Source organism: Squalius cephalus, assembly GCF_949319135.1.
Source record: "Squalius cephalus genome assembly, chromosome: 2".
Taxonomy (NCBI): domain Eukaryota; kingdom Metazoa; phylum Chordata; class Actinopteri; order Cypriniformes; family Leuciscidae; genus Squalius; species Squalius cephalus.
The window spans coordinates 4559832-4574599 of record NC_137123.1 but is presented as its reverse complement, the minus strand read 5'-3'; the positions used below and the strand labels follow the sequence as shown (position 1 = coordinate 4574599).

At 37.1% G+C, this 14768-nt stretch overlaps 1 protein-coding gene across 1 annotated transcript; it reads right to left on the bottom strand.

Moving 5' to 3' along the window:
- Positions 1-2334: 2334 nt before the first annotated feature.
- LOC307154790 (glutathione hydrolase 1 proenzyme-like) lies at positions 2335-14592 on the bottom strand (the record flags this gene model as incomplete). Its single annotated transcript, XM_079864874.1, has 8 exons — positions 2335-2857; positions 3099-3206; positions 3767-3882; positions 3995-4107; positions 4765-4940; positions 11100-11236; positions 14328-14477; positions 14541-14592. 8 exons carry the CDS (start codon positions 14590-14592, stop codon positions 2738-2740), a joined length of 972 nt encoding a protein of 323 aa, XP_079721000.1. The 3' UTR covers positions 2335-2737.
- Positions 14593-14768: the final 176 nt, after the last annotated feature.

Here is a 14768-nt window from a genome sequence, read left to right as displayed (position 1 = left end):
AATGGAAGAGTGGGGCTTATTCAAGTAATGGCGCTACAGACACGCCTTCAGTAAAGCGACGTCGTCGATGCCCCGTGTGAATGAGTGAAACGAAGTTATTAAAAAGTGATCATATTGTAATCGAGATGAGTCATGGCGAAATCTGTAAGTCAGCTTCAGGGACGTGCACAGGAATTTTGAGGGGCAGTTGCTCTGACCACCGTAAAGTTCGACATCTCTTAATATCTGTGGCACAAACTACAGTTCTATTAGCACATAATACTGTTGTGTCTTACTAGATGACTAATTATTGTCAGCTTACCTGGAAAAATAGATAATAAAGACATGTTATGTTGGAAACCCTCTCCGTTGCGTGTCATTCCGTACTGAGCGCTCTCTCACTCTACTAGCGTCAGTGAGCAATCCACGGCTAGCGTAACGCTGAGGGCGCCCTCTATTGGTGAAGCTCTTTAAAAATGTATCGCAAGTTTCGCAACAGTATTATCAGAAAATGTCACAGTAGGCTCATTATTGTCAGAACTCTGTCATTACTTAGTTTGTCTGTATCTTTTAAACTGTAAATAAACACTGAGGGCCACACACCAATCATAGGAAAATATAGGAACAAATATTATAGAATACAAATTATAGGTGGTTGTTCAGCCGTGTATTTGTTTCTTTTAAGTTTTTTGACAAAGTGCCGAAGAAATTGGTATTGACATTTCTATCCCCCTCACTTCTGAAATTATATATGAATAAATAATTAGCCCAAAAAGAAAATATGAATTAAGTATAAATAGTTATAATTAATTATACATATTTAATCAGCTGTAAGAATTAACTTGATGTTGAAGAATTATTACCACAATCAACTAGTTCGTCCAGTGAACACTCAGTGTTAAGTAAATTCCCGAGGTATGGGAAATAACTTTCTGCACAGAAATACTCAGAGCATCCAAAATCTGCACGATTTATATGAACATGAACCACAAACAACTTTACATGTGACACGAACAAGACTTTATTAACTAGACTAAACACTTAGACTAATCTCACATACACACACTTACAATTTAGCAATTGAAAGAGAAGCAGCATACAGGAAAGCAAGAAGTTATAGCATTGTTTTAAATTCAGCAGATCAACAGCCTTGAGCAAAGCATCAGTTTAACACACACTTCTTTAAAGGAGTAGGAAAGGATTCTTAATATATCAGATGATGAGACTAAGTTTGATACTTGCATGTCTCGCCCATTTAAGTGAAACTATCCTGATGTTTGTTGAGGCTCCAGTTGATGTTTGCTGATGTTGTGTGATGAGAGAGAACCAGTTTGAGTCAGACGATCTTTGATGAATGTAAAGACGAGAAGACTTCTAGCTCAACGTGATCTCTTTTAAAGCATGAAGATCTCTCACCCTCGGGACGTGAGTTAGCCAGTGAGGAGTTGTTCCTTTCAAGAGAAACTTTATGATCTTTTGTCTTCTAGCAGGGTGTTTTGCATACGTTTGATGGAGAAAATATTAAAGATTCTTATAATACTAACAAGCTGCATATATATCGACATATAATGTAAATGATCATTCAGGTCATTAAAACAGAAACTCATTGATACCAAACATTGTAGGCTACACATGTGTGTACAAAGTAAATAAGTAAGTAAATAAGGCTAAAATATTTATTCAAAAAGTTTATATGAATACTTTGGCTAAACACTATGAAGAGACACATACTGTATGATTGCACAGGAGAATTGGATACAGATTAGAGCTCTACCTCATGGTCTGCTAGTTGGGAAAAAATCAAAATCTCTTGGACTCTTGACAAGCATCTTAATTTGATCTTTCAACTCAAGAAGCCAAAGCTTTCTGTGTAAAAAGTTTTATACAATCAAAGCAGTCAGTGATGGAAACATTGCAGCTTTTACCCAACAGTGCCTGTAGGTGTCGCCAGCTCTTTTCCTAAAGAATAAAACAGCAGGAGTGATTTCTAACAGCAGATATTAAGGGAACGCATGTATTGGCGTCAGTGTGGAGGTGTAAAGCAACCCCAGAGTTTCTTCATATAATAATATTAATTTGGTGTGGTAAATGAGCGTGGTGTAATCAGAGTGAATCTCCTCGTTGCTGACAGAGACTGAAGCTTCACTGAGAGACTCTTCATGCTTCTGGAAACTGACAGTACAGGAGCTCATCAGAGAGGATTGTGGGTAACTGGACTGGAGTCGATCCACATGATGAAACAATTCCTATGTGAAAAAGAGCAGAGATGGTGTGCACAGCAGGACATGCTGCATTGTGTTCATCCATTTCTGCACTTGCTCACCAAAGTTACATTGAACAACACTTATCAGGCTTATGATGACTGCATACTTTATTGATTTGAAACAACTCAATCAAAAGACATTAAAAGACAATGCAAATCAACCTCTTTTCAGTAAAGCTTACATATATACATATATTGAGTATATAGCAGATATCAAAATGCTAATGATAGCAATAGATAAACTAAAAAAAAAAAAAAATGTACAAGCTGAAATAGTATGAATATTTGCAGTATTTGTATGAGCTGTGTGATATCATAATGCAGGATGGCTGAAACAATGTTATGAATAGCTTTTTGCACGTTGCCTGCTTAAGATTTATTGGCACCCATTAAACACCCCAACAAACAAGTCTGGATCTGTCACTAGACAACGGTTTTACTTTTGCTGGATCAAACACAGATTTGACAACATCAGCGTGAGCACAGGAGCAGTTCTCAGTATCCAGCAGGACGACCGCCTTTCCTCTCGTCAGATTCAGCACAGAGTTTGTCCCCTCTCAATTCAGTATTTACACAGATTTTATGATTCTTCTCCTTCAAGCCTTTAATTACACCCTGAATTCATAAACACAGAGAGAAAATGTTAATATTGCTCACTTTGTGAATCTATTTTACATGTATGCATTTGGCAGACACCTTTATCCAAAGCGACTTCCATTGCATTTCAAGTTACTCATTTACATTCTTATCAGTTCTTGCTTTCCCTGGGAATCGAACACATGACCTTGGCATTGCAAGTTTGAGCTACAGGAAAGCTGTATTTAGATGACAAACTTTTGTTGTGTAAGAATCCTACCATATCAAAATAATCGTCTACATTTGTCTCGTTCATCTGGGTCTGAACTCTGGGTTCTGCAACAGCTTTCTTCAGGTCATAATCAAAGAATAGATAGTTTAGGATCACCTGAGATGAGAGAGACAGAACAGAGAGAAAAGTGTTTTTAGATAACAGACAAATACATTTAAAAATCACACAAACTATTAGTGCAAGGTAATGCAAAGTCTGCAGCGGGAGAACGAGTGCGGAGACGAACGGGAACAAGGAAGTCAAGTGCATGACATGTGTCTCTAACTCCAGTGTTTGTCAGAGAGACGGGTGTAAGCGCTCCTCAGACCTGGGACAGGGAAAGAGTCTGATTGATTCAGAGATGGTTGTGTGACTGTGTTTGGCAGAGAGCCCACATGATTTATTTTGTGTTTATTTTATGAGTAAATAAAGACTGGATTTCTCGCCACCCCTGACTTCCTCATCCATCTTCATTGAACGGTTTGCTCTATTGTTTATTTATTAAAACACAATCTTAGCCATTGGCCAATTCAGAATAAACTAATGTTTTTCAAGATCAGAATAGTAATCCAGAATAATCAAATGTCAATGTATTTATGTTGCTTTCTGTAATGTGCTGTTATGTAAAGTTGAGCAAAGCTTTAATTGTTCAGCGCTCGACAGTGTGTCTTTGTTACCTGAGCAGTTGCAGTGGTGATGTTTGTCCCACCTGAACCTCCAACCACCATTCTGACTTGTCTGCTTTGTTTGTCCAATATTATTGTGGGACACATTGATGAAAGTGGACTTTTACCTTGTCAAGAACAAATAGGATTTTACATGTGAACTTTTACATTTATTTAGGTGGTTTTACTTATTCTTAACACTGTAACTCATTTAAACTCAAGGCATGCCATTTTCTTTACCTGGTTTTATAAAGTTCCTTTTGTTAACATTTATATCCTTAGGTTTACTGAAATCCCTCATTTGGTCATTAAATATAATGCCTGTTGAGGGTGACATCACTTTAGAGCCAAACCTGTGAGGACACAAAAAAGATCCAGACAACAAGATTCAAAAGAACAGCAAAGCAACAGAGCTTCATAAACTAGACAACAAGAGTATATTAATATAATATAATATAATATAATATAATATAATATAATATAATATAATATAATATAATATAATATAATATAAAAACTGGAGTACTGCATGAACATAGACAAAGTGTTGAATTGTAAAATTAAACTACAAAAATTAAAATGTAGCTCATGTTGTAATCCCACCATATAAAGGTGCATGAGGCATTTGTTCCCTCTGGATTAGACTCTGAAAATATCAAACATGAAAAAAGTTCCCAGAGAGTCAATGACTCTGCTGACTCTCTTACAGCTTTCAACAGGTTATTTGAGTCAGTTGGTAGGGAGTTCAGTCGTTGGACTTATTAATGTTTCCCTGCTAAGTAACACAGCACACTCACTCCCATTCCATCTGATTAGTAACTATGCAAATTAGACTACTAAACAAAAGGCTACAAACTAATCTAGTGGGAAGTCTGCATAAAGCACTAGTGTTATGGATGTAAATATTGTTAGAGGTGTAATGAGGAGTGCTCAATAACTGAATATGGTGTGTTAGATCAAGACCATAATTAAGAAACCTTGATCTCTTTGTCTCTTTATATTTCTCTTACTCGTTATTGATGCTGCTGGTGACTGCCACTGCACTCCCATCTTCTGCGATAATAGACAGGTGAGATGTGCCACGGTCAATGTTCTCCGTCACATCATAGATGTTTTGTTTGATGTCATCTTTAATCTTACTCCTGATGTGGTCTGCAAAGTTGTTTGAGGTCATATTTTTGACCAACTGTGAAACAAAATTGACAAAAAACGTAAGGAACAGGAAAAGCTTTGATAAAATGACGTCTGCTATGACACAAGTTACTCCTGCTAGATCAGATGTGGCAAAGATACTAAAGACAATTCAGAAATACTGTATTTGATATCTGATATCTTTGATATGGCTTAAAGCTACACTGTGTGATTTTTACCCCCATCTAGCGGTGAAATTGTATATGACTACCCAGTGAATATTAGTTTCTGTTCCTCTCAATTCCGAGGGCGTTTTAACTCCTACGGTGGCCGTATTATTCCAAGATTAACATGGCTTCCAGTTATCGACTTCGTCCATGACAATAATAAACAATACGTCTAAAATGAATAAAACTACAGGACAGATGTCAGGAGGTAAACGTCACCCTTGGAATCGGCTATCCCAGCATAATCAGATTAGGCTAACGTTACAATGTGTACAAAGTAAAAGCAATTAAAAATAACTAAAATTTACAGTGTTCTTTTTATATATAGCTTAAAAAATTGCGCCTTTAAAACTATTCATCACCTGTGATCCGTCGCAGCACAGATTTATGTTACAAGGTAAACAATACTTTTTCACCATTGACGCAAGGATGAAGTTATACTAGAGGTCATTCTGGCGTTATGCACAACCATGCTATGGTTAGACAAGCAACTGTAAAACTTCGAATTTACACAAATGAATTACAACAGGCTGAATTACCTGTCGAGAAGAAAGCAGGCAACCTCGGCGTCCGGTTTAAAATCTTTTCTCCTCATGAGCTCTTTCCATCTGGGAAAAGTTACTCCAATATTGACTTTGGTCTTGCTGATTTGTCTGTCGTGTTGACGTTTTAATTCTCTCTTTCAAATGTGAGTACACACACACACACACACACCACACTATCTTTCAAATCTGCCGGCACTCGCGAGCTCGCGAGTAATCTCCCCCTCGCATTCGTCAGGTGTCACTGAGTGAAAAACGCAAAAGGCGAAGCTTGAATTTACAGGTATGTCCCTCTTTGGCTAATGTAGTTTCAAGATGGAGGGGCAACATGGCGACCGGCATTCGAACCCCTCACCCGTATGTACTTTCAATGGCAGATTATAAACTTAAGAGAATACTTTATTACTTGAAAGAAGTAAATATACATTAATGAGCACATATATTTTTGAAAGAACTAAGTGTTTTTAGCTAAGAATCAACTAAAAAAGTTACACAGTGTAGCTTTAAAGGTAAAGTTCACCCAAAACTAAAAATTCAGTCATTTTGGCCAGATCTGGCACACGTGGAAAGATGATCTGGCCCACATGCAGTGTGGAATTACGGCACTTGGGTGGGCCGCTCCTGTTTGCCAGATCTGGGCCACAAGCAGGCCATAGCAATGCCACATGTCAGCCAAGAGCAAAGAAATAAACCAGAACCGGACCTTATCTGAGCCACAAAATCTGTGTATATTAAATATGAAGTCATCTCAGCCTTAATAAGCCTGTTAACAAGCAGAAACACTGAAAGAAAGAAGAGAACAGAAAAAGAGACGAGCAGAAACACAAGAACTACAACTGACTTCAGACACAGTCTAAGATGAAATCAACTGAAGAGAAAAGAAGACATTAAATCTGTGAAGATCTCAGCAGAGGAGGATTAAACAACTCCACAAACAGCATTACCAGCTTCACTTATTACTAACCAGACTGACTTTATTTCTGTCAGACGTCTACCCAGTCAACATGTTGATCTCACAGTGATCTCTCCATATGACCACAATGTGAGTTCACAGTGAGCTAAAAGTGTAACCGCACAGTGCACTCACTGTGTGCTCATATTATGGACACGATGTGAGTCACCCCAGCTAGAAATGTAATTGGACATGGATGGACACAAATTGTAAGTTACCATTAAGGTGATGGGTGTTTGCTTTAGTTGGGCTCTAGACCATTATATGTTTACTTTAATATTTACTGTTGTTTGTCTGCTGTTATTGATTTATAACAGTTAAATGAACAAAGTAAAATATTATCTTATAGTGTTGGTTATGTTTTGATATAATCATGCTGTGATCTGAAAAAGGAGACTTATTGAGATAGTTTGATTTAACTTGTTAGCTGCAGTATAGTGATTCTTCAGCCTATGATTATCAGTACTTTACTTATAATTCAAAATATTTAATAAACATTGTTCTGATCAAGAGACATTCAGATAAATTAATTTAAAACACAGACATCAATAATCAGCCTGTGAATCTCAACAATGGTGACAATAATAAAGCATGTTGCAGTGGCTGCCACCAATCACAACTCATTAATGGCTCCCATCATGCATTGCGGTATGAATAAATTATGATCTGAATTGTCTATGTAATTTACTTTTCCTAATTGAATATTCTGCTCCTCACCATTGTTGAGATGCATAGACTGAATCTTGACGTCTGTGTGTGCCTAAAAGAATGATTTTTTTTAAACAACTTTTAAGAAATCCTTTATATTATATCAAAAATTCTGGGCATTTATGCAGATTCACTAACCAACAACATAAATCGAAGTCAGAAAGAAGGATTTTAATGAGTTCAGTGATCAAGCTCAAATGATGATTCAAACAAAATCTAAAGTTAATAATATATGGGTCTAGAGTCCAACTAAAGCAACCATTGATCATCATAACGGTAACTTACAATTTGTGATTTTCTCCTTCAGTGATTCTGCTTGTTATCATCAGGTGTCTTCAATAATGTTCAATCATCACTAAATTAATCACTTAATTATCTCATTAACTTAAACACTCTTGAGTGTGGACTCATACACTCCCAGGAGTGTTAATTTAACACTGGAGTTTTTGCTGTGTACAAAGAGCCGTAGTTAACTGACAAGCTGAGCCATATCGCATTAATTATTGCTGGCGATACGTCCGCGATATTAATGCGATATGGCTCAGCTTGTCAGTTAACTACGGCTCTTTGTAGTAAATGCCGCTCCATCTGAAAGCAGGTGATGGCGATTTACTACTAATCAAGGAACCAGCTTTACTGATGAGATGCGCATAACAATATCGCGATTTAAATCGCCCAACCCTAGTCAAGACCAAAGAGCCCAACTACAGCAAACACTGACCTCTACAATGGTGACCAAACCAAACTCTTCAAACAAACTTCAACATGTAAACCTCTTAAACATAATTTCTAAACATCGAAACTTCCCGCTATAACTGTCTAAGAATGTTAGGGGGGATAATGTTCTATCAATGTCATCACTAAACATGTTTGAAATGTTTATAGAGAGTGTTATCCTACCTTTTAGGAGAACATTCTGGTTACAAAAATAAAATTAGCTACAGAAAATATTACAAGAACATAACATAATGCTCTCAAAACATTCATAGAACAATAACATTTCTAGCTGGGATGAGCTCATATTGTGGTCATAGTTTGAGCACACAGTGAGAGCGCTGTGAGGTTACACTTGTAGATCACTGTGAACTCAGATTGCTGACGGTGTGACCACATGGTGACATCACTGTGAGATCATAGTGTTGACTGGGTACAGAAGTTTTTATTGAGAATTAACAGAGGTTTAACTCTAATGTGTTTCATTTGAAGTCGTCACAACAGTGATTAGTGTTTCCATTAGTTGGGCTCTTAACTCTTATTATACCTTTTGTCTTTTTTGGCCGCTGTGACAGTGTGTTTGTCAAAGACTTTTGCAGCAGCAAAGAAAGGTCAGCAAACACTGACCTCTACAATGATGACCAAATCAAACTATTACTTTCACAAACTGTTTTAAGAGGTTCAGTCCTGTGTCTGCTGGGAAACTTCCCACTAAAACTTTATAATGTTAGGGGATAATGTTCTATCAATGTTATCACTGAACATGTTTAAAATGTTTTTAGAGAGTGTTATCCTACCTTTTAGGAGAACATTCTGGCAACAAAAAATCAAATTAGCTACAGAAAATATTACAAGAACATAACATAATGCTCTCAAAACATTCATAGAACAATAACATTTCTAGCTGGGATGAGCTCATATTGTGGTCATAGTTTGAGCACACAGTGAGAGCGCTGTTACACTTTTAGATCACTGTGAACTCAGATTGCTGATGGTGTGACCACATGGTGACATCACTCTGAGATCAACATGTTGACTGGGTTCTGACCATGACAATCACAACATGATTCAATCGCATCAGTCTGATGTCACTAACTGCAGGTTTTCAGATCTTGTGTGTCATGTCACTGCTTACATCATTTGGTTCATATGAACATTATCAGTGAATAAACAAGTGATTTTCAATCTGCTTCTCACACAAAGCTATTGTATGGATTTAACATTTGGAAAAAAGTGGACAAGTCATGATGTTTGACAAGTCATCAAACTTGTATTCCTTTATTGAACAAGACAGTGTAGATGAGACAAGAAACAACACGGCAGAGAGAGTGAAACAAGATCAGCAAAGGATCCTGAGTCGGGACCCGGGCTGGGGTCGTGCTATATGTCAAACCGCTGCCAACAAGGCTATTGATCCAACATCTGTGGAACATGTTTGATGTGTTTGGAGTTTGAAAGGGTCACACTGAACTGCTATAGTATGGAGTAGGGCTGTGCGATATATATCGTGAGATTGTTATGCGCATCTCGTCAGTAAAGCCGGTTCCTTGATTAGTAGTAAATCACCATCACCTGCTTTCAGATGAAGCGGCATTTACTACAAAGAGCCGTAATTAACTGACAAGCTGAGCCATATCGCATTAATATCGCGGACGTATCGCCAGCGATACTTAATGCGATATGGCTCAGCTTGTCAGTTAACTACGGCTCTTTCACAGCAAAAACTCCAGTGTTAAATTAACACTCCTGGGAGTGTATGAGTCCACACTCAAGAGTGTTTAAGTTAATGAGATAATTAAGTGATTAATTTAGTGATGATTGAACATTATTGAAGACACCTGATGTTAACAAGCAGAATCACTGAAGGAGAAAATCACAAATTGTAAGTTACCATTAAGGTGATGGGTGTTTGCTTTAGTTGGGCTCTAGACCATTATATGTGTACTTTAGATTTTATTTGGCTGCTGTATCTGAGTTATAACTGACAGATAAACAAAGAAAAAAAAAGTGATCTGATGGTGTAGGTATTATGACAATCATCATTTGAACTTGATCACTGAACTCATTAAAATCCTTCTTTCTGACTTCGATTTATGTTGTTGGTTAGTGAATCTGCATAAATGCCCAGCATTTTTGATATAATATAAAGGATTTCTTAAAAGTTGCTTAAAAAAAAAAATCATTCTTTTAGGCACACACAGATGTCAAGATTCAGTCTATGCATCTCAACAATGGTGAGGAGCAGAATATTCAATTAGGAAAAGTAAATTACATAGACAATTCAGATCATAATTTATTCATACCGCAATGCATGATGGGAGCCATTAATGAGTTGTGATTGGTGGCAGCCACTGCAACATGCTTTATTATTGTCACCATTGTTGAGATTCACAGGCTGATTATTGATGTCTGTGTTTTAAATGAATTTATCTGAATGTCTTTTGATCAGAACAATGTTTATTAAATATTTAGAATTATAAGTAAAATACTGATAATCATAGGCTGAAGAATCACTAAACTGCAGCTAACAAGTTAAACCAAACTATCTCAATAAGTTTCCTTTTTCAAATCACAGCATGATTATGTCAAAACATAACCAACACTATAAGATAGATAACATTTTACTTTGTTCATTTAACTGTTATAAATCAATAACAGCAGACAAACAACAGTAAATATTAAAGTAAACATATAATGGTCTAGAGCCCAACTAAAGCAAACACCCATCACCTTAATGGTAACTTACAATTTGTGAGTTTCTTCTTCAGTGATTCTGCTTGTTAACATCAGGTGTCTTCAATAATGCTCAATCATCACTAAATTAATCACTTAATTATCTCCTCAGCCCTAAATGCCGCTCCATCTGAAAGCAGGTGATGGTGATTTACTACTAATCAAGGAACCGGCTTTACTGACGAGATGCGCATAACAATCTCACGATATATATCGCACAGCCCTAGTATGGAGGGAAAAGTTTCCCCATCTTGTCTTTTTGGGGTCCCAGAATTGTTATTTTTTTGTTGAACTATCTCTTTAAAACCATAAGAATCCATAAGAAGAGTTGAACTCACCTCAGTGATGTTTTCAAAATATGGGTCACCCAGTTTATTCTTTTGGGCATCGGCGAAGCGGAAGGTCTCTATTATACGATGATACATCAAAGTCTTGTTTTCTCTTGCGGACATACTGCTGCTTGAGATGTTGTAACCTGAAATTACAGTTTTTCAACTACTTACACACAAAATCCTTTCTTGTCACACAATTTCTGAAACCTGACACTCAAACAACAGAACCACACACCAAATCTGCAAAACCATACACTAATTCTTGTATTTACTATGTGTTTACCGTGAATTTTTCAAATACTTTCAATCTTGTACAGAAATGTACATAGCTTTAGGTTTTGAATAACTGTGTGTATATCCAAAAATGTAATTTTATGAGAAAGGTGTTTCCCCAGCAAAATCCCCAGTGTTAAATTAACTCAGTGTACATATGTGTCCACACTACAGAGTGTTAAAATTAACACTGAAGCAGTGTTGAAGTTAATGAGATAATTAAGTGATTAATTAAGAGATGATTGGCCATTAGTGGTGACACCTGATGTTAATAAGAATCACTGAAGGAAAGAGAAACAACAATAACCGAAAAAAGAGAAACACAAGAACTACAACTGACTTCAAATCATTACACATTATTGCACTTATTATTACCAGGTTGACTTTATTTCTGTCATTCATCTACAAAAGTTATTGAGAATCAACAGAAGTTTAGACGGTAATGTTTTATGTTTTGTTTTTCTTTTCAAGTCACCATTATGGTGGTCAGTGTTTGATTCAGGTGAGCTCTTGACCCTTTTCTTTTTTAGTGTTAGTTTTTCTCCAACTATTCCAATATTGTGTTTATAAAGCACATTTGTTACTGCAAGAGAAAACCTGCTCACAATGTGTTTTTTATGATGACATTATCATGTAGTGACCTGATTCACTGTTGTCATTCAGAGTCTAAAGCTTTGACCATATGCTTGATGTTTCATGTTAGTATTGGTGATTGTAGCTCTGAGATTCTACAGTTTGAGATCCAACAGCAATATGAAAAATTTTGAAAATACTTTGAGCAAAGAAGTTACTGTGTTTAAACACACAGACATCAAGAATCAGCATATGAATCTCAACAATGGTGACAATAAACAAACTAGTGGCAAACAGATCAACTCTGAACATCACAAAACTAAAGTCATAATAAAACAATAGCAAAATAAAAGCCAACAGAAAAAACAATGAAAATTACAGGACAATTCAGCTGCATAATTTATTCATGCTGCAATGCATGATGTCAGCCAATGATGCGTTCTGATTGGTGGCTCCCATCATGCACTGCAACATTAAAGGTTGTCTAAGCGATCCCGGGAGACGTTTCTTCTTGTTGACATTCGAATTATTGTCGAACAAAACGGAGGCTGGCTAGACCCTCCCTCCTCCTCATCCCGTCTCCTCCCTCCTCCCCTCCCTTCCGGCATAAAGGAAAGTCAAAATAGTCACTACAAAGTTAAGTTTTACTGATACTTCATTCAATGTGTAATGTCGCCAAGTTAGATAAATGCTTTTATATATTGCAGAACAGAATGCAGAAAAAGAGAAAAATTATCTTAAAATCGTTTTGCCACCTGAGGTTATAAATAGCTCCCATACAAGGACGCAATGATAGCAAGATAACGTTAGCTTCGCGTTTCCCAGTGAGCATAAACAACGGCGGCGTTGTAAACCAATTTAGTCAAAGTTGTCAATAGCCTATAAATGAACATTCAAATTCACGACAAACCGTGGATGAAAACAACCCTTAACTTACACAAATTGTCGCCCTAACGTTACTGTGAATTTGCTTGATCGCTGCTAGAAACATAACGTAGGCTACATGTTGTATTCACCAAAGTTAACGCTGACTGCATAAATCTAGCTAATTACATCCTTGTGTTGGTTTGGCGAACATGAACGTCAGTTTAGAAAGAAAAGTGGATTTAACGTTACCTGTTCTGCAAAAACAGAGCAACTGAATGTCGGATAGTAGCTAATCCCTTCTGCCGGCGGAGGTCTCGCCACATTTCAAAGGTTTTTCCGATGTAAATTCGGGACTTCGCACGTTCCTTATCCTTGTCCCTCTTGCAAGTTGTTCTGTTCATCGGAACGTCGTCTCTTTGGTCGTGTGTCGGCCATAATTCAAACTTCCCTCTTCATCTCTCTCCTCCACACACCCACCTCATGTGCACGCGCACTAACCCCGCAAACGCGCAAACCCCACCCTCCAACACTTCTTGTCGGTTATTGGCTGGAGCTCTGTTTGTTATGTTTCGTGGTGCGGGTGAGCACAGTTTGTTTTTGTTGCCGTTTGTGGAGCCTGTGGTGTCTACAGAGACCGCGTTTTTTTACAGTGTGTTCAGGGGACAGGCAGCTAGCGGATAGTGAGGAGATGTTTGCTGTATGTGACAAAAAATGTTTTGGCCTGACATCGCTTAGACAACCTTTAAGCATTTGTTTGATTGTCACCGTTGTTGACATTTCTCAAAAGCATCTTAAGCCTAACATGATCGATTGATCGTAGAACAATTTCAACAAATGGTCTGTACAATCAAATGTACGACCGATTCTGAGTTGGAGCAGTCATGAATAGCCGAAACTCGAACTCGGGGCTCCCTCACTTCAGGTCAGTGCACTTGCCCACGGGGCTATCGGAGCCAAACACAAGTGTATATTACAAATTGCACACTTTAACTTCAATAACAACTGGACATTAATAGAAAAATAAGACTATACTTAGCTATGCTTTATACAAAATACTATTGTATACTACAATGTATTTTGAAAGTGTACTTTCAATGCAATGATCATTTCCAGCACACAGTTAAAATATACTAAAAATATAGTTTTAATAAAGTGCAAATAACTACACTTTTAAAAAATAAACAGAATTTTCACTCCAAGTATATTTTTCTAAAATATAATTTTTGAAAATATAGTACAGTACAATTATTTTTAAAGTGTGTAAATAATTCAAAGCGTGATGTTAATACACTTTGAATATATTTAAAGATAGTAAAATTTTTGTTAGTATATTTGCAATGTACTATTGAAAAAGGGAATATATTTAAAATACAATAAAGTATAAGTATTTTTTTCACTAGGGTGAGTCCTGAAAATAACTAAATTATGTGTGAATGTAACCATAAGGACTTAAATATAGGACTGACAACCTTATTCTGTTTCTGTGTGAACGTTGTCATAGACACACACACACTCACTGACCTTTGAGAATGTTGAGTATCAGAGCGAGTACAGGTCCACCGAATGGAGCATCAGGAGCAAGAAATGTGTAATTCTCCACAGTAAAGTTTAATGCATACTCAGTCACCACTGGCTTATAATCCAGTAGGTCCTTACGTGTTATATTGCCTCCTGTGTAATGAAAGATCACAGTTGTTTTCACACTGCAGGATTATCTGGGGAACATTCAGTCACTGCTGTGTTCACACTGCACGATGGATCGGCAACAGGAGGTTTCACACTGCATGACTTTACACAAGATAGAATCGCAGACAACTTCTGCTTCTGGTCCGCAAACTACGTTTCACAACCAAACACACGCGAGAAGTAATCAGGAAATAACGCAAGATCACGTGTGCGTGAGACAGGAGTTCTCGCGCAACACTGAAATTGTTATTAAAAATGATAGCCTGAAAGAAGTCT